At 45.2% G+C, this 21,205-nt stretch overlaps 1 protein-coding gene across 2 annotated transcripts in view; it reads left to right on the top strand.

Annotated features, from left to right (window-relative positions):
• The first annotated feature begins 11,828 nt into the window (after nucleotides 1-11,828).
• Nucleotides 11,829-21,205, top strand: part of stx12 (syntaxin 12) — a 28,002-nt gene continuing 18,625 nt past the window's right edge. Inside the window, exons 1-2 of one of the 2 annotated variants that reach the window (XM_078238223.1) lie at nucleotides 11,829-11,950; nucleotides 20,844-21,030. In XM_078238223.1, the coding sequence (XP_078094349.1) occupies nucleotides 20,919-21,030 (112 nt within the window). In that variant the 5' untranslated portion in view covers nucleotides 11,829-11,950; nucleotides 20,844-20,918. Of the gene's footprint in view, nucleotides 12,093-20,843; nucleotides 21,031-21,205 lie in introns of both variants that reach the window. The other variant, XM_078238224.1, reaches the window with a different exon arrangement.

Genomic DNA, 21,205 nt, shown 5'->3' with positions numbered 1-21,205 from the left:
GGTTTAGTATAATTCAGAACAGATCAATATTGCAGACAAGTGAATTAACCCAGGTATGGCAGATGTCCATTGTTGTGGACAAATACATTGTTATACAGTAAGGTAAAGATGCATAGTCAAAGTCCCAGATGACCATAGGCTGCTTTCCCCTTAGAATCCCTACAGTGCAGAAGGAGGCCATTCAGCCCATCGAACCATGCACAGACAACAATCCCCACAAGGTCCTATTCCCGTAACACCATGTATTTACCCTCCCAATCTCCCTGACACTAAGGAGCAATTGAGCACAGCTAATCAACCTAACCCGCACATCTTTGGACTGTGGGAGAAAACCGGAGCACCCGGAGGAAAGCCCACGCAAACACTGGGAAAACACACAGTCACCCGAGGCCGGAATTGAAACCAGGTCCCTGGCGCTGTGAGGCAGCAGTGCTAACCAATGCCACTGTGCTGAGGGAGAGAGAACTGGTGGCGATTTAAGCTGAGGGTCACCACATCACAAGCGAGGGGCAAGGTTGAGAAGGCGGGCCTTGACGACGAACCCACACTGTTGGCGTTGCTCTGCATCACTAACAAGCCATCCAGCCAACTGAGCTAAACCGACCCCCTTTGTAATACGCTCTTAATTAGGAAACACCACCATAAAAGATGGACATTTTTCAGCTCACCCATACCTGACAGAACAATTTTGAATTTGCATTCAAATTCAATCATCTACCTTGGTGGGATTTGAGCCTGGAACCCCAGAGCATTTCTTTAGGTCAGTGGATTACCTTTCAGTGGCTATAGCACTAGGCCACAGGTGTTCAAAGTAATATGTTAAGAAAGAACCTTAACTAAACTAAAATAAAAACCTTCTGCCTTTATTCGGTCCGTATCCCTCTAATCCCTCCCTATTCATGTACCCATCCAGATGCCTCTTAAATGTTGCTAAGCTAATGTGCCTGTCTACCTCCTCTGGTAGCGCATTCCAGGCACCCACCACTCTGTGAAAAACTTCCCCCACACATCTTAAATTTTCCCCCTTGAACCTTGTGCTCCCTTGTAATTGATACTTCCATCCTAGGAAAACACTTCTGACTATCCATCCTGTTCCTCCTCATAATTTTGTAGACCTCTATCACGTCTCCCCTCAGCCTCCACCTTTCCAGTGAAAACAATCTGAGTTTATTCAACCTCCCTCCATAGTCAACACCCTTGAGACCAGGTAACATCCTGGAGAACCTTCTTTGCACTCTCTCCAAAGCTTCCATGTCCTTCTGATAGTGTGGTGACTAGAACTGCACACAATACTCTAAAGGCAGCCTAACCAAGGTTTTATATAGCTGCAACATGATTTCCCAATTAATTGTACTCAATGCCCTGGCTGATGAAGGCAAGCATGCCATAAGCCTTCTTAAGCACCTTGGCCACCTGCATTGCCACTTTTATCCCTCGATATGTTAATGTCCTAAGGGTTCTGCTATTTACAGTATAATTCACACCTAAATTTGATCTCCCAAAATGCATCACCTCACATTTGTTCGGATTAAACTCCATCTGCCATCCTGTTATACAAAGGATATTATTAAACTAGAAAGAGTGCAGAAAGAATTTACTAGGATGCTACCAGGACTTGATGGTTTGAGTTATAAGGAGAGTCTGAATAGACTGGGACTTTTTTCTCTGGTGCGTAGGGGGCTGAGGGGTGATCTTATAGAGGTCTATAAAATAATGAGGGGCATAGATCAGCTAGATAGTCAATATCTTTTCCCAAAGGTAGGGGAGTCTAAAACAAGAGGGCATAGGTTTAAGGTGAGAGGGGAGAGAGACAAAAGGGTCCAGAGGGACAATGTTTTCACATAGAGGATGGTGAATGTCTGGAACAAGCTGCCAGAGGTAGTACATGCTGCCAAAGGTAAGATGGGTATAGAGGGATATGGGCCAAACGCGGGCAATTGGAACTAGCTTAGAGGTTTAAAAAAAAAGGGGGCAGCATGGACAAGTTGGGCCGAAGGGCCTGTTTCCATGCTGTAAGCCTCTATCCATATCCTTTTGTATCCTCTGACAATCCCCAGCACTGTCAGCAACTCCATCAATCTTCATGTCATCTGCAAACTTACTAATCAGATCACCCACATTTTCCTACAAATCATTTATATATACTACAAACAGCAGAGGTCCCAGCACTGATCCCCGCGGAACACCACTAGCTACAGATCTCCATTCTGAAAAACACCCTTCCATCGATACTCTCTGTCTCCTATAACCAAGCCAGTTCTGTATCCATCCAGCCAGCCCACCCCAAATCCCATGTGATTTTAGTTTTTGCACCAACCTGCCATGTGGGACCTTGTCAAACGCCTTACTAAAGTCCATATAAATGACATCCACAGCCCTTCTCTCATCAATTATCTTTGTCATCTCTTCAAAAAACTCAATCCAGTTGGTGAGACATGACCTTCCCCGTACAAAACCATGCCGCCTGTCACTAACTAGTCAATTTTCTTCCAAATGTGAAAATATCCTGTCCCTCAGTATCTTCTCCAAAAGCTTCCCCACCACTGACGTCAGGCTCACTGATCTATAATTTCCTGGATTATCCTTGCTTCCTTTCTTGAACAAGGGAACAACATTGGCTATTCTCCAGTCCTCTGGAACCCTGCCTGTGGTGAAAGAGGATGTGAAGATATCTGTTATTTCTCCTCTTGCCTCCTGCAGTAACCTGGGACAGATCCCAACTGGCCCTAGGGACTTGTTGACCTTAATGCAATTTAGGATACCCAACACTTCCCCCTTCGATATATAGACATTCTCCAGAGCGTTCACACACCTATCCCTGACCTCAGCATACGTCATGTCCTTCTCCTTGGTGAATGCCAATACAAAGTACTCATTAAGGATCTCACCCACTTCCTGTGGATCCACACACAATTTCCCTCCATTGTTCTTGAGTGGGCCTACTGTTTCTCTTGCCACCCTCTTGCTCGTAATATATGCATAGAGGCTTGGGACAAGTTGCTGATCACTCATTAAAGAGGCATGAGCAGTATGAGGTTACAAAGAGTCAACTACTCAATTCCGCCCTCGGGTGATCGTCTGTGTGGAGTTTGTACATTCTCCCCGTGTCTGCATGGGTTTCCTCTGGGTGCTCCGGTTTCCTCCCACACTAAAGATGTGCAGGTTAGATGGATTGGCCATGCTAATTTGCCCCTTAGTGTCCCAAGATGTGTAGGCTAAGGGGATTAGCAGGGTAAATACTTGTGATTACGGGGAACAGGTCTGGGTGGAATTGCCCCTTAGTGTCAGGAGATTACGTGGGGTTACAAGGATAGGGCCTGGGTGGGATTGTTGTCTGTGCAGATTCGATGGGCTGAATGGCCTCCTTCCACACTGCAGGGATTCTATGATACACAAATTGACCACCTGACCCCAACTGGTCAATGCTGGTGTTTATACTCCACATGAACCTCCTCCCACTCTGGGCTTTGACAAAGGGTCATCTGGATTTGAAACGTCAGCTCTTTTCTCTCCTTACAGATGCTGCCAGACCTGCCGAGATCTTCCAGCATTTTCTCTTTTGGTTTCAGATTCCAGCATCCGCAGTAATTTGCTTTTATCCCTCCCACTCTATCTCTTTCCACTCTGGTCTTCACATCCCTCTATTCTCTTCTCCCTCATGTCTGTGAGGTGACTGCAGCAAAAGCAAATGAGGGTATAGATTATGCCAGGATCTCTTTTCACTCAGCAGATTAAAGTTGTTCCTCCAATCAGCTTGTGCTACTTTCAGCAATACAGAGAGTAGTGATGTGACAATGCAACACCCCATCCCTGCTCTTTGATTTGTTTAGAGAAAGCAGGTTGTGAGGACAGAGCAACTAGTTATATTCAGTGCTACAGCTATGCTTTGCCCATAACTGGAGCGCAACACTTAAGCAAACACCAACAGGTGGACAGGAAGGGACCAACTGGATCATTGAATCTGTCCCTTCCTACAATGATGCAACTTAAACACCATGGTTTTCTCTCTTCCCTAACCCCCATCAGTCACAAACACAATCTCCTGGGAGAAATGATAAAACTGCTACACTAATTTGGGCGTGTTGTTGGGAGGAGAAATCTGGAAAATTCCTCTCCATGGTCCTGAAGGTGACCAAATCTATTCTGACTTTATACTTCAAATTTGATTTGATTTATTACTGTCACACGTATTGGGACAGTAAGTAGTCACACAACGCCAGGTCCAACAGGTTTATTTGGCAGCACAAGCTTTCGGAGTCTCGCTTGTTCATCAGGTAAGTGAGGACTTGTGTTCACAAACGGGGCATATACAGACACAAACTCAATTTACAAGATAATGGTTGGAATGCGAGTCTTTACAGGTAATCAAGTCTTAAAGGTACAGACAATGTGAGTGGAGAGAGGGCGAAGCACAAGTTAAAGAGGTGTGTATTGTCTCCAGCCAGGACAGTTAGTGAGATTTTGCAAGCCCAGGCAAGTTGTGGGGGTTACAGATAGTGTGACATGAACCCAAGATCCCGGTTGAGGCCGTCCTCATGTGTGCGGAACTTGGCTATCAGTTTCTGCTCAGCGACTCTGCATTGTCATGTGTCGTGAAGGCCGCGTTGGAGAACGCTTACCCGAAGATCAGAGGCTGAATGCCCGTGACCGCTGAAGTGTTCCCCGACTGGCAGGGAACACAGCCTGGTGACTGTCGAGCGGTGTTCATTCATCCGTTGTTGTAGCGTCTGCATGGTCTCCCCAATGTACCATGCCTCGGGACATCCTTTCCTGCAGTGTATCAGGTAGACAATGTTAGCCGAGTCGCAAGAGTAGGTACCGTGTACCTGGTGGATGGTGTTCTCACATGAGATGGTGGCATCCGTATCGATGATCCGGCACGTCTTGCAGAGGTTGCTGTGGCAGGGTTGTGTGGTGTCGTGGTCACTGTTCTCCTGAAGGCTGGGTAGTTTGTTGCGGACAATGATCTTGTTTGAGGTTGTGCGGTTGTTTGAAGGCAAGAAGTTGGGGTGTGGGGATGGCCTTGGCGAGATGTTCATCTTCATCGATGACATGTTGAAGGCTCCGGAGAAGATGTCGTAGCTTCTCCGCTCCGGGGAAGTACTGGATGACAAAGGGTACTCTGTCCGCCGTGTCCTCTGTTTGTCTTCTGAGGAGGTCAATGCGGTTTTTCGCTGTGGCGCGTTGGAACTGTCGATCGATGAATCAAGCACCATATCCTGTTCTTATGAGGGCATCTTTCAGCATCTGTAGGTGTCTGTTGTGATCCTCATCCGAGTAGATCCTGTGTATACGGAGGGCTTGTCCGTAGGGGATGGCTTCTTTAACGTGTTTAGGGTGGAAGCTGGAGAAGTGGAGCATCATGAGGTTATCCGTGGGCTTACGGTACAATGAAGTGCTGAGGTGACTGTCCTTGATGGAGATGCGTATGTCCAAGAATGAAACCGATTCCGGAGAGTAGTCCATGGTGAGTCTGATGGTGGGATGGAACTTGTTGATATCATCAAATAGTTGTTTCAGTGATTGTTCGCCATGAGTCCAAAGGAAGAAAACGCCATCGATGTATCTAGTGTATAGCGTCGGTTGAAGGTCCTGTGTGGTGAAGGTCTTGTTCGAACCTGTGCACAAAGATGTTGGCATAGTGAGGTGCGAATTTGGTCCCCATGGCTGTTCCGTGCTTCTGGATGAAGAACTGGTTGTTGAAGGTGAAGACGTTGTGGTCCAGGCTGAAGCGGATGAGTTGTAGAATTGCATCTGGAGATTGGCAGTTGTTGGCGTTGAGTACTGAGGCAGTTACAGCAACCCCGTCATTGTGGTGGATGCTGGTAGAGTGTCAAGACATCCATTGTGATGAGGAGTGCTCCTGGTTCAACTGCTCCATGTGTGCTGAGTTTCTGTAGGAAGTCCATAGTGTCGCGACGGAAGCTGGGGGTTCTTTGTACAATGGGTTTCAGGATGCCCTCGACGTAGCCGGAGAGGTTCTCACACAAGGTTCCATTGCCTAATACGATGGGACAGCCGGGTGTGTTGGCCTTGTGTATATTCGGGAGGCAGTAGAGATCTCTGGGATGAGAGCATGGAGGGTGCTCTGAAGGTCCGGATCAAAGGCCTTGATCAATCTGTTGAGTTGACGGGTGTGTTCTTTGGTCGGATCTGTGGGTAACTGTCTGTGGTGTTCCTCGTTGTTCAGTTGTTGGTACACTTCTTTGCAGTAATCCGTTCTGTTCAGTTTGACAATGGCCCCTCCTTTGTCTGCTGGTTTGATGACAATGTTGCGGTTGGTCTTGAGAGCGCGGATGGCGTTGCGTTGTGCTTGGGTGACGTTCGAGGCTGTCTTGTGAATGTGGCTGATGAATCTGACATTGACGCACCTCCTGACGGCTTGGGCATACATGTCGAGTCGAGGGCAACGGCCTTCCGGAGGAGTCCAATTCGACTCTTTCCTCTTTGGTTGCTGCACCGCAGATCCCTCTGTCGGCTGTTCCAGTTCATTGACTGTTTCATTGTGTTCACTGTTGGCCCCACTTCTTGCCTTCAAAAAACCACACAACCTCAAACAGACCATCGTCCGCAGCAAATACCCAGCCTTCAGGAGAACAGTGAACATGACACCACACAACCTCTGCAATATGTGCCGGATCATTGACACGGATGCCATCATCTCACGTGAGAACACCATCCAACAGGTACACAGTACATACTCTTACGACTCGGCCAACGTTGTCTACCTGATACGCTGCAGGAAAGGATGTCCCAAGACATGGTACATTGGAGAGACCATGCAGACGCTACGACAACGGATGAATGAACACCGCTCGACAATCACTAGGCAGGAGTGTTCCCTTCCAGTCGGGGAACACTTCAGCAGTCATGGGCATTCAGCCTCTGATCTTTGGGTAAGCATTCTCCAAGGCAGCCTTCATGACACACGACAACGCAGAATTGCTGAGTAGAAACTGATAGCCAAGTTCCGCACACATGAGGACGGCCTCAACCGGGATCTTGGGTTCATGTCACACTATCTGTAACCCCCACGACTTGCCTGGGCTTGCAAAACTCACTAACTGTCCTGGCTGGAGACAACACACACCTCTTTAACTTGTGCTTAACCCTCTCTCCACTCACATTGTCTGTACCTTTAAGACTTGATTGCCTGTAAAATCTTGCATTCCAACCATTATCTTGTAAATTGAGTTTGTGTCTATATATGCCCTGTTTGTGAACACAAGTCCTCACTCACCTGAAGAAGGAGCGAGACTCCGAAAGCTTGTGCTGCCAAATAAATCTGTTGGACTTTAACCTGGTGTTGTGAGAATTCTTACTGTGCTTACCCCAGTCCAATGCTGGCATCTCCACAATACGTATTGGGATACAGTGAAAATTATTGTTTCTTGCATGCTATACAGACAATACATATCGTTCATAGAGTACATAGGGGAGATGGGAAGGAGAGGGTGCAGAATATAGTGTTGCAGTTACAGATAAGGTGCAGAGAAAGATCAGCTTAATATATGGTCGGTCCATTCAAAAGTATTATGGCAGCATGAAGAAGCTGTTCTTGAGTCAATTGGTACATGTTCTCAGACTTTTGTATCTTTTTCCCAATGGAGGAAGGTGTGGGAGAGAGTCTGGGATGCGTGGGGTCCTTGATTCTGCTGGCTGCTTTTCCGAGGCAGCAGGAAGTGTAGACAGAGTTGATGGATGGGAGGCTGGCTTACATGATGGACTGGGCTACATTTACACTCGTTGTAGTTTCTTGGCAGCCTTGGTCAGAGCAGGAGTCATACCAAGTTATGATACATCCAGATAGGATGCTTTCGATCATGAATCTGTAAAAATAGCTCCAGCTCTAAGCATATCAAGGTAAATAAGATATCAATCTCGTGGCTAAGGCCTCTATTTTCTGTGAGAAAACTAAGAGAATCAAGGGATATGGTGATAGAGCAGGAAAGTGGGCTTGATATAAAAGTTCAGCGGTGATATTGAATTGAGGAGTCGGGTTGATGGTCCATCTGGCCTATTCTGCACCCATTTCTAATGAGACTAAAGCTGGACTAATTGTTCGAGATGAGTTGAGGAGGAACTTCTTCAGCCAAAGGGTTGTGAATCTGTGGAATTCCCTGCCCAGTGAAGCAGTTGAGGCTACCTCGTTGAATGTTTTTAAGGCAAAGGTAGATAGATTTTTGAACAGTAAAGGAATTAAAGGTTATGGTGAGCGGGTGGGTAAATGGAGCTGAGTCCATGAAAAGATCAGCCATGATCTTATTGAATGGTGGAGCAGGCTCGAGGGGCCAGATGGCCTACTCCTGCTCCTAGTTCTTATGTTCTTATGGCATCTAACCTTATCTTATACAACAACAACATAGTAACTTGATTTTGCATTTTGATAATCCTGGTAATTAATTATGATTATTTGCCTTTGCTATAGCTTTATGGTGCTACCGTTAGCAGTTACCACATTGTGGTGATGACACCTCTTCTGTTTCCTTGAGAGAATGGGTTATTTCAGTACCCTGGAATGCATCCCAGGGTACCGAAAGAAATTCAGTAAGAAGTTTAACAACACCAGGTTAAAGTCCAACAGGTTTATTTGGTAGCAAAAGCCACACAAGCTTTCGGAGCTCCAAGCCCCTTCTTCAGGTGAGTGGGAATTCTGTTCACAAACAGAGCATATAAAGACACAAACTCCGAAAGCTTGTGTGGCTTTTGCTACCAAATAAACCTGTTGGACTTTAACCTGGTGTTGTTAAACTTCTTACTGTGTTTACCCCAGTCCAACGCCGGCATCTCCACACACTGAAAGAAATGTCAGAGGTAATAGCGGATGCGTTAGTGGTTATTTATCAAAATTCATTGGATTCTGGGGTAGTGCCGGCGGATTGGAAAACGGCTAATGTTACGCCGCTGTTTAAAAAAGGAAATAGACAAAAGGCGAGTCACTACAGGCCGGTTAGCTCAACGTCTGTAGTTGGGAAAATGCTGGAATCCATCATTAAAGAAGAAATAGCAGGCCATCTGGATAAGAATGGTTCGATTAAGCAGACGCAGCATGGATTCATGAGGGGAAAGTCGTGCTTGACGAACTTGTTGGATTTTTATGAAGATGTGACTAGTGCGGTTGACGGAGGGGAACCGGTGGATGCGGTGTTTTTGGATTTCCAAAAGGCGTTTGATAAGGTGCCTCACAAAAGGTTGCTGAAGAAGATTGGGTCACACGGAGTTGGGGGTAGGGTGTTAGCGTGGATTGGGGATTGGCTATCCGACAGGAAGCAGAGAGTCGGAATAAATAGGTGCTTTTCTGGTTGGCAGATGGTAACTAGTGGCGTGCAGCAGGGATCAGTACTGGGGCCTCAACTATTTACCATTTATATAGACGATCTGGAGGAGGGGACTGAGTGTAGGGTAACAAAGTTTGCAGACGACACGAAGATAAGTGGAAAAGTGAATCGTGTGGAGGGCGCAGAAGGTCTGCAGAGAGATTTGGACAGGCTGAGTGAGTGGGCGAGGATCTGGCAGATAGAGTATAATGTTGAAAAATGCGAGGTTATTCACTTTGGAGGAAATAATAGCAAATTGGATTATTATCTAAATGGAAAAAAATTGCAACATGCTACTGTGCAAAGGGACCTGGGGATCCTTGAGCATGAGACGCAAAAACCCAGTCTGCAGGTGCAACAGGTGATCAAGAAGGCAAATGGGATGTTGGCCGATATCGCAAGGGGGATAGAATATAAAAGCAGAGATGTCTTGCTGCATCTGTACAGGGCATTGGTGAGGCCGCAGCTGGAATACTGTGTGCAGTATTGGTCCCCTTATTTGCGGAAGGATATATTGGCATTGGAGGGAGTGCAGAGAAGGTTCACCAGGTTGATACCGGAGATGAAAGGTGTTGATTATGAGGAGAGACTGAGCAGATTGGGTTTGTACTCGTTGGAATTTAGAAGGCTGAGGGGGGATCTTATAGAGACCTATAAGATAATGAAGGGGCTGGATAGGGTAGAGGTGGAGAGATTCTTTCCACTTAGAAAGGAAGCTAGAACTAGAGGACACAGCCTCAAAATAAAGGGGGGTCAGTTTAGGACAGAGTTGAGGAGGAACTTCTTCTCTCAGAGGGTGGTGAATCTCTGGAATTCTCTGCCCACTGCAGTGGTGGAGGCTACCTCGTTGAATATGTTTAAATCACGGATAGATGGATTCCTGATCGGTAAGGGAATTAGGGGTTATGAGGATCAGGCGGGTAAGTGGAACTGATCCACTTCAGATCAGCCATGATCTTATTGAATGGCGGGGCAGGCTCGAGGGGCTAGATGGCCTACTCCTGCTCCTATTTCTTATGTTCTTATGATTCATATATTAAAGCACCTGGGCCATTTTTCTGCTCAACAGCTGTACATTTGCAGCCCTTGGTGGTAGCCCTCCATAACACTGCATGTATCTATATTAAAGGACATTTGCCAGACAAGGGCCCATTCCTACATTGCATTGTCCTCTTGCTAAAAAGAATATCAGCTGAGGTGATTTGAGATTGTGATGAACAATATTGAGGGAAAAAAAATAGGTAAGCTAATTTTGTTTTATTTGTTCTTGGGATGTGGGTGTTGCCGGCAAAGCCAGCATTTATTTCCCATCCCTAATTGTCCTTGAGAAGTGTCGCCTTCTTGAACCACTGCAGTCCATGTGGTACAGATGCCCATTCAGCGCTGTTCAAAAAGGTGACCCAGTGACAATGAAGGAACAGCAATTTAATTTTGATCAGAATGATGTGTGCCTTGGAAGGGAATTTGCAAGTGGTGACTTCAGCCCATTAAGAGATCAGAATGTGTAATTGGCATAACAAAGCTAAACAGAGTGTCAAAAGACAACCTGAGACATGTGACAGATGGCCCTAGTGGGGTGTGGGATGAGGAAACCAAGATGGAAAGCGAGATTTTAAAAAATGAAATGAAAATTTAAAAAAATTATTTACACATTCTGATCTCTTAATGTGCCGCTATCAACACTCTTCTTAGCCATGATCACCACCATTTACATTCCCTTTGAGCTCTGAGCTCTGACGAAGGATCATCCACACTCGAAACATTGGCTCTATTCTCTGTCAATGTGGAGATGCCGGCGTTGGACTGGGTTAAACACAGTTAGAAGTCTAACAACACCAGGTTAAAGTCCAACAGGTTTATTGCTACCAAATAAACCTGTTGGACTTTAACCTGGTGTTGTTTGACTTCTTGTTCTATTCTCTCTCCACAGATGCTGTCAGATCTGCTGAGATTTTCCAGCATTTTCTGTTTCAGATTCCAGCATCCACAGTAATCTGCTGTTATCTTGGGGACGCACGGTGGCACAGTGGTTAGCACTATTGCCTCACAGCGCCAGGAGCCCGGGTTCGATTCCTGTCTTGGGTCATTGTCTGTGTGGAGTTTGCACGGGTTTACCATTACCATTATTATGAGTAAGGCCCATGGGTTTCCTCTGGGTGCTCCGGTTTCCTCCCACAGTCTGAAAGACGTGCTGGTTAGGGTGCATTGGCTATGCTAAATTCTCCCTCAGTGTACCTGAACAGGTGCCAGAGTGTGGCGACTAGGGGATTTTCACAGTAACTTCATTGCAGTGTTAATGTAAGCCTTACTTGCGACGAATAAATAAAAGGACTAGATCTTGCCAAGAGCCTGGATGGGCTGAATGGTCTCCTGGGGCGGGGCCCAGGATCGTGATGCTGTCATCGCGCACTGGCGGGGCGGGGCCAGTCTGGATCGTGAAGACGTCATCGCGCACGGGTGGGGCGGGGCCAGTCTGGATCGTGATGACGCCACCGCACACGGGTGGGGCGGGGCCAGTCTGGATCGTGAAGACGTCATCGGGCACGGGCAGGGCGGGGCACGTGACGTAGATATCACGTGACGGTGGCAGGGCCTCGTTCGGTGACAGCGGCGGAAACACAAGCGCATCGCTGGTAGGAAGCTCCCGGAGTAAAGCCGCCTCGGGGTGGGGGACTGTTATGAGCTGCTCACCGCCTTCCAGCTGTCGCCCTGTTCCCCGCTGCCTGCTTTTGCTTTCGGGGCGGTGGAACCCACCCCCCTCACAGCTGCTAAATAGTGAGCCTATTAGGGTGGTGAGAGCGCGCCTGCGCAGTGTGGGGCTGGGGGGCATTACTTGGCAGGTCCCAGGCTTGGCCAGCAGTCAGTGCCCCAGACTGGTGTAAAGGTGACTTGCAGTAATCCAGCACTGTTTATAATATAGTCAACCCTGCTTTACCTGTTGGACTTTAACCTGGTGTTGTGAGACTTCTTACTGTGTTTACCCCAGTCCAACGCCGGCATCTCCACATCATGATCACCGAGGGGAGACAGAGCAGGGGTTTCCAGCCTGTGACAGGGAAGGGGTTGTGAGCAGGGACATGCTTAATGTTGGGGAAGTTATTGATTTGATTTATTATTGTCACATGTATTCGTATACAGTGAAAAGTCTTGTTTCTTGTGCACTATACAGACAAAGCATACCATTCATAGAGAAGGAAAGGAGAGGGTGCAAAATGTAGTGTTACAGTCATAGCTAGGGTGTAGAAGAAAGATCAACTTAATATTGAGCAGAAATGACAATTACAAGGGGGCACAAGTTCAAAATGTGCCGGGGAAGTTTTTCTCCGAGGGTGGTGGGGGCCTGGAATGCACTGCCAAGTGAGGTGGTTGAAGCAATTACATTAGCAATGTTTAAGACTTATCTGGTAAACACATGAACAGATGGGGAATAGAAAGATGTAAGTGGTTGGTCCAAATAGGAAAACGTGATCGGGGCAGGCTGAAGGGCCTGTTCCTGTGCTGTACTGTTCTTTGTTCTTTATAAGGTAGGTCTGTTCAAGTCTGGCAGCAGGGAAGAAGCTGTTCTTGAGTGGGTTGGTACATGACCTCAGACTTTTGTATCCTTTTTCTGTTGGAGAAGGTGGAAGAGAGTATGTCTGGGGTTTTGTGAAGTCCTTGATTATGCTGGTTGCTTTTCCAAGGCGGCGGTAAGTGTCGACCGAGACAAATGGATGGAAAGCTGGTTTGTGTGATGGACTGGGCTTCATTCACGACTCTTTGTAGAGTGGAGGTTAAACTAAAGACCATAGCTGATTAGAGGGAAGATGGTACAAGGTGGGGGTGAGGCCATGAAGTAACTTGTAAATAAGCTAAGGATTTTAGAATTTGGTGTGCTGTGGATGAGTTCAAGGGCAGAGATAATGTCTAAGCGAGACTTAGTGTAGAATAGGATTTGGACTTTACGTGGGGCATTACTCATAATAATGGTAAGCAGTTATTAAAGAAATTGAATCTGAGTTGACACGTGCATGGATGTAAGTTTCGATGAGGGTGTAGAAACGATACAGAATTAAGTTGCCTTGGCAATAAAATATGGGATTTTAAGCTTCCCATAATCCAGTGCCGCTGGATCCAGTAAATATTGTAAGTGGAAAAGTAGATGAGATCATTCTGGGCAGCTGGTCTGTTCCAGTAGAGTATTTCCTCCACCATAAAAGGTGGTGATTTGCACCAATAAATGTGGTTATAGGTACTGCTGGACTGTCTTTCTATGGACCTTGTATATTTCCAGTATGTGTTATCTCATTCATGTTATATTGGGATATTGCTGCACTCAACCCCTGGCAACCCACCTTGCTTGAATTTGAGGTGTGGCAAAAGTATCTTGCTGACTGAGTTGTATTTTAAATGCCTTCGTATATCCTTCCTTGGTACAATTTGATTCAAATTAAACATTTTATAATTGGATTTGATCTTTCAGCAAACAGCCTCATCTTTTAAAGATTATTCATCAAGAACAAGCCAAGGCTGTTTTCCCCTGGCCCCCAAACATGGCTAATTTTCAACTTGTGTAATGTACTTGCCATTGAGTGTATGTTGGAGTGCTGTTTGTAATTTGATCAGGAATTTTTTTTTTTGTCTTTCATAAGAACATAAGAACTAGGAGCAGGAGTAGGCCGGCTGGCCCCTCGAGCCTGCTCCGCCATTCAGTAAGATCATGGCTGATCTTTTCGTGGACTCAGCTCCACTTACCCGCCCGCTCACCGTAACCCCTAATTCCTTTACTGTTCAAAAATTTATCTATCCTTGCCTTAAAAACATTCAATGAGGTAGCCTCAACTGCTTCACTGGGCAGGGAATTCCACAGATTCACAACCCTTTGTGTGAAGAAGTTCCTCCTCAACTCAGTCCTAAACCTGCTTCCCCTTATTTTGAGGCCCCCTAGTTCTAGTTTCACCCGCCAGTGGAAACAACTTCCCTGCTTCTATCTTATCTATTCCCTTCATAATCTTATGTTTCTATAAGATCTCCCCTCGTTCTTCTGAATTCCAATGAGTAAAGCCCCAGTCTACTCAGTCTCTCCTCATAAGCCAACCCTCTCAACTCCAGAGTCAACCTAGTGAATCTCCTCTGCACCCCCTCCAGTGCCAGTATATCCTTTCTCAAGTAAGGAGACCAAAACTGTACACAGTACTCCAGGTGTGGCCTCACCAGCACCTTATACAGCTGCAACATAACCTCGCTGTTTTTAAACTCCATCCCTCTAGCAATGAAGGACAAAATTCCATTTGCCGCCTTAATTACCTACTGCACCTGCAAGCCAACTCCTTGAGATTCCTGCACAAGGACACCCAGGTCCCTCTGCACAGCAGCATGCTGCAATTTTTTACCATTTAAATAATAGTCCATTTTGCTGTTATTCCTACCAAAATGGATGACCTCACATTTACCAACATTGTATTCCATCTGCCAGACCCTCGCCCTGTCACTTAGGCTATCTATATCCCTTTGCAGACTTTCAGCATCTTCTGCACACTTGGCTCTGCCACCCATCTTAGTGTCATCTGCGAATTTTGATACACTTGGTCCCCAATTCCAAATTGTCTATGTAAATCTCCTCATCTCTTCCTGGATGGTCCAGTACTTGTGGGCAATGACTTTTTTCAAGTGTTATCACTGCTATGGAAGCTAACATGTCACCAGTCTGCACAAAGCAAGGTCCCACAACTAGCAACTGGATGACTGGTCTTGGAGTGGTTATTGGAGAAGGAATGTTGGCCTGGATTCTGGCAGAGCTCCATTGCTCTAATTAATATCCCAGGATCTTTGGTGTTTAGCTGAACAAGCGGGTGGCACCTGAGTGTAATGCTCCCATGCACCTGTATTGCCTCTGGTGATGCTGTAAACCATCAGCCCTGCAATGGAGTGTCAACTTAGATTATGGGCTTGAATCCTGAAGTGGGGCTTGAGCTGGGTAAGCATGTTACCAGAGTGGAACCAGAGATGGCCTATTAGTCTCCCAGGCCTCCTCTACCATTTCTTTTGTTAATCACATTACTGTATTTTGTTGACCTGATGACCTAATGGGATAAGGTTGACATGTGGGGAAAAATGAGTGGTTTGAAAATGTGCTACAAGCCAAAGGCACTTATTTTCAGTTGATTATGGGGCATTGCATCAATGCAAGCTCTTCACTGAGTGAGTGAAGATACATCTGCAAGGACATCACACTCCAACCAGTGGAATGTTCTGTATTTTGAGTTTGCTTCTAAGTGTATTTCAGAATGTGTCCTGCTGTAAACTGTTAGGTGAAAGTATAGCTGTGTTTACATTTTATTTTCTCAGTTGCTAATTGTCACATTCCTGGTTTCTGAACTCATCAGTAAATTGCAAGTCCCCGTTTGATAAATAGACCACAAACAATTAGGGACATAGGCGTCGCTGGCTGGCCAGTATTTATTGTAAGAGTTTTAACAACACCAGGTTAAAGTCCAACAGGTTTATTTGGTAGCAAATGCCATTAACTTTTGCAGCGCTGCTCCTTCGTCAGATGGAGTGGATATGCGCTCTCAAACAGGGCATACAGAGACACAAAATCAAGTTACAGAATACTGATTAGAATGTGAATCTCTACAACCAACCAGGTCTTAAAGATACAGACAATGTGAGTGGGGGGAGCATTAAGCACAGGTTAAAGAGATGTGTATTGTCTCCAGACAGGACAGCCAGTGAGATTCTGCAAGTCCAGGAGGGAGGCTGTGGGGGTTACTGATAGTGTGACATAAATCCATCAGTAACCCCCACAGCCTCCCTCCTGGACTTGCAGAATCTCACTGGCTGTCCTGTCTGGAGACAATACACATCTCTTTAACCTGTGCTTAATGCTCCCCCCACTCACATTGTCTGTATCTTTAAGACCTGGTTGGTTGTAGAGATTCACATTCTAATCAGTATTCTGTAACTTGATTTTGTGTCTCTGTATGCCCTGTTTGAGGGCGCATATCCACTCCATCTGACGAAGGAGCAGCGCTCCGAAAGCTAATGGCATTTGCTACCAAATAAACCTGTTGGACTTTAACCTGGTGTTGTTAAAATTCTTACTGTATTCACCCCAGTCCAACGCCAGCATCTCCACATCAGTATTTATTGCCCATCCCTAGTTGCTGTTGTTCAGAGGGCAGTTGAGAGTCCAGCCACATTAAAATAGGAGTTCCTTTCCTACCCTCCCCCTTCCTGAATTTGACTGTTATTGGGCTCCTGATCTACACCTGAGCCCAATCTCAACGTCCTTGATATCTGTGCTGCATGGCAAATGGAATTAGTCAATGATTTGGAATGAGACTGCTGACAGATTTATCTCCTTTGAGCCCCTGTTGCATTCTCCATTCAGATCAGCTAATTTAGCACAGGTTGAAAATGGACCTTGAAAAATTTTATTTCAAATTACAAAGGAAAGCAGCAATGTTGTCAGTCAGGACAAGAAAGCTAGCAGACAGAGCATAAATCTGACATGCCTTTTTCAGCAGTAATTCACTGAGCTATCACTTGCCACTGATTAAAATTGTGACCTATCCACAATTTAGTTTGAACTATCTCTTTTTTAAACAGACGAACCTTTTGAACACCCGTCAGATGGATAAACAGTCGCCCACTTGAGTTTGTGTCATGAACATGGAAGACCCATAATTTAAAAGCAGAATGTGGTTAAACAGAATATGGTGCTGTGAATTGGGTCAATTATTGATTGTAACACTTGTGAAATCCATACACATGCAGCTATTTGCTCATTGGCCTAAAAGTGGGAAGAGTTGAGCAATTCAGCCAGCGGGGTGGGTTTGTATGGGACAGGATAGGGAAGTGGGACTAACTAAATTGTTCTTGCAGAGCGATCACGTGGGTTAAACTGACCTTGTTCTATACGGTAACCGTTCTATGACTTTTAAGTGAATTGTTTGTTGCATGTTTGTGACCTTTATTTTGAGAAAGCAATAGGTGGAATGAAAAGTGCTGTAACCTGAAGAAAACCTCGAGCTTAGTAAATCTGGAATAAACAATTGATGGGTAAACTAGTGATTGTACACTTGGATATGGGAAATTGTTCATTGTATCTTTCACACCATTGGCATTTGCACATTCAATTACAAAAGTTTTATAAATGAAACTGAATCTCAAGTGATCTTCACTTGGATATTTAATTAGTTAGGACTTGTATGTGTATGAATAGATATCTCGCAGTCAGCAATGAAACAAGGGCATGGGCTGCTGATCTTGAAAAAAGCTTCCTGCAAAGATCTGTTTTCCCCTTTTCCAGTGCCAGGTATATCTTTGGGCGCAGTAGTGAAGTCTTAACAGATAAGCAACCAATCGCTTTGAAGTATTCTCGGAGAAAACCAGGAGGTCAAAATAACTTGATTATATCGTTTTAAATTTTGAAATAAACGATTGGATTAAGATTGAAGCCAAAATGCAACTTTAGAAATATTTTAAACGTAGGAATTATTATCATTTTTGGGAAAATTTGACACTCCACAACTCCTCTAATTTAGCTTCTGGGTGGCACAGTGGTTAGCACTGCTGCCTCTCAGCACCAGGGACCCAGGTTCGATTCCCGGCTTGGGGTCACTGTCTATGTGGAGTTTGTACATTCTCCCCGTGTCTGCATGGGTTCCATGAAAGACGTGCTGGTTAGGTGCATTGACCCAAACAGGTGTCGGAGTGTGGCGACTAGGGGAATTTCACAGTAATTTCATTGCAATGTTGATGTGAGCCTTGTGACTAATAAATAAACTTTTAACTGTAGCTGGTGAGCAATTTAAAACTGAGACTAAAGCATAAAAGCGGAAGTTCTGATTAATTCAATTTATTTCCCATTGTCTGGGGTGCCTCTGTCTGGAGAAGTGTTAGTCACTGGCAGTGATTTCTGAATTTTGGTGTTATTCAAGACACGTACAGACCCCAAAGTTGTTGTCAATTTTGAGTGAATTGAATTGACAGTCTCACCGTTATTACCACTGCAAAATCTGGATGAAAAATACCACATTTAGCCTGAATACTTCCTGGGATTCTTGTACAAGCAGTACAGGAATATGACCTGATGATAGGTCTGAATTTTGTTTTAAATGATGTCTATTGTAGCTGCCAGCTTGTTGGCAGCAGAGAAATGAACAGTTTTTTTCACAGGGATTTGGATAAAATGTTGACCATGACCTGAGGGGAAACTCTACTCTTCAGTTAAGTACAATGGGAATCTTTGCTTTCGAATGGCATCAGGCCTTCAGCTGCTAACGAAGTGCTTCATCAATATTACACTGTGGTATCAGCTTGGAGGATTTGTTCCAGTCCCGAAGTGGACTTTGAACCCACAGCCTTTTAACACACAGATGAAAGTGTTATTTAAGAACAGAGTGCGACAAACTGACACATTGAGATTTGTCATTCATGTAGACCAAAACCAGAGCCTGTTGTCTTAGAACCATAGAATCCCTCCAGTGCAGAGAGGTGCCATCCGGCCCATTGAGTCTCCATTGACACTCCAACCGAGCATCCCACCAAGGTCCTCCCCTCCGCCCTATCCCCACGACCCTGAAAATTTGGCTCTTTCCTGGTGTTGCAGTCCAACGCCGGCATCTCCACATCAAGTTAACTTGAAAACAAGGATGTGGGCTCGTTAAGTCAATTTCAGTCTTGTCTGAGCTTTTAGTTTGCGCAGTATATCCAAGGACACATGATAGTATAGAATACTGTTGATGCTTCAATTTCCCTGTTAAGTGGTACTGTATTTGGATAGTTACTGGGATCTGGCTCAAGTTGTCATCTTTGGGATTATCTGCGGTTACTTTGAATTGTTTAGTGCCTTTGCATACCTCATTGGTCATAAATGCTGCTTATCAGAATGGGTCTTGTGTTACCATCCCATCTTGTTCTGGGCCTGCCTCAAAGTCTCTTCCTTGTTGGTGATGAATACTCTGGCAATGTCAGACTCTAGGTGATGCTCGATGACAAAACCAGAGGAGATATTACCAATCAGCTAGCCAGGCAGCTGCCATTGATTAGTCAGACTTCCTGCAATTTTGTGCTGAGTCTTGATCTTTGATGTGGAAAGTGATCTAGAACTAGATCCATCAATTTGCTTATGTTCTTTGTGTACCCATGTTTCGGAGTCATGGTGAAGAGTCATACTTTATATTGTGTTCATTCCAGCGCTCACTGCATCAATGGCAATCAGAAAAGCTGTCCCAATTAGTGAAGCTTGCTACCTAAGTAAGTGACTGTCATTGAATTCCACAGTCTTGGTGAATCATCATCTGGTACGAAGGCAGCAGAACAATATTGCACCCTAGGGATCGGCACTTCTGTCTTTATCCCAGCTGACCTGAAAAATAAGACTAAAGATTCTTGTTCAAAACTTGATAGGACTTCAGTAAGGATGGCCACACTTTCAACTAAGACCACAAGTGCAGTGAGCTGAAGGGTCACTCTTGGGTTGTGGAATTTAACAACACAATCTGTTGTAACAAGATTTTACGTTGATTTACCAGATGTTGCTACAGTAATAGGTTGGAAAAATACCACTGTTTTCCTTCTTGAAGATGGTGGGTGAGGGATATATCTTACTACAGTTAGGTCAGTTCTTCTTGAGACCATACCTGGAATTCAGTGATAACTAAATACTGTGGATGCTGGAAATCTGGAATAAAAACTGGACAATCTCTGGTCTGGCAGCAGAGGTGGCATAGTTAGCACTGCTGCCTCATGGCGCCAGGGACCCACGTTTGATTCTGGCCTTGGGTGTCTGTGCAAATTCCACACACGTTCTGTCTGTATGGGTTTCCTCTGGGTGCTCCAGTTTCCTCCCACAGTCCAAAGATGTGCAGATTACGTGGATAGGTCATTCTAAATTGCCCCTTAGTGTCCAGAGATGTCTAGATTAACTGTCGTAAAATGTGTGATGTTGTGGGGGAGAGGGCCTGGGTAAGATATTCTGTCAGATAGTCAGTGTAAACTTGATGGGCTGAATGGCCTCCTGCATTGTAGGGATTCTATGATCCGTGGAGAAAGAAATGATTAACGTTTCGAGCCCCATCCCAAAGATAGGATTCTGATGGGTTTGGTACTATTGGAAAAAGTTGGGAGTAGCAGGTGGAACAAAGGGTGAGGGATAGGTTGGAGGGTGTGGAGATGAAATTACAAAGACGTCATGGAACCAAAAATGAATCGAAGATGATAAACACTCTAGATCAATGTTTTGTCTTTAAATATTATCACTCACAGAACCTTTGGTTCCATGATGCCTTTATAATGTAACCTCACCCTGCCACACACCCCTCCCCAGCTAAGCAGCATAACACCCATCGGGAATTAAAGGGTTGCAGTCCCAGAATAATGGCTTGCCATTTAGGACTGTGGTGAGAGAAATTTCTTACTCCTGTTTATGTTCTTGTAGTGACAAAGCTGCGCTTTGCGTTTAACCGATTTTTTTCTTGCCAAGTTTTTTTTTAACTTTTGTGTATCAAGTTCTGAATATTTCCTCTAACTTTATCCTCATAGGTTTGCAGGAGGTGCTGACATTTCTGACTCTTCTCTGCTGCTCATATTGGGTCAGCGCTGACCTCTTGCGCAGCCATGTCTTATGGGCAAATTGAAGATAGTCGTTTGACCTACCACTCTCATCCCCAGGACTTCAACACACTCATTCAAACATGCAGCACCAACATCCAGAAGATCTCTCGGAATAGTAAGTTGAAGTCGATTCTGCTGCGTTTGTATTATGTAAGGCATTGTAACATTCCTTCAGAAAAGCAAAGGAAAATTAGTGCCATGTTTTAATAACTTGGCAAGTGTTGAGGGAAGATGTATTTTCTGTGTGTGTGTGTGTATATGGGAGCCATAATGGGCAATATGTTATGGGT

Source organism: Mustelus asterias, chromosome 21, assembly GCF_964213995.1.
Source record: "Mustelus asterias chromosome 21, sMusAst1.hap1.1, whole genome shotgun sequence".
NCBI classification, from domain to species: domain Eukaryota; kingdom Metazoa; phylum Chordata; class Chondrichthyes; order Carcharhiniformes; family Triakidae; genus Mustelus; species Mustelus asterias.
Note: the sequence above shows the minus strand (reverse complement) of the source record. Positions and strands in the feature narration are given on the sequence as shown.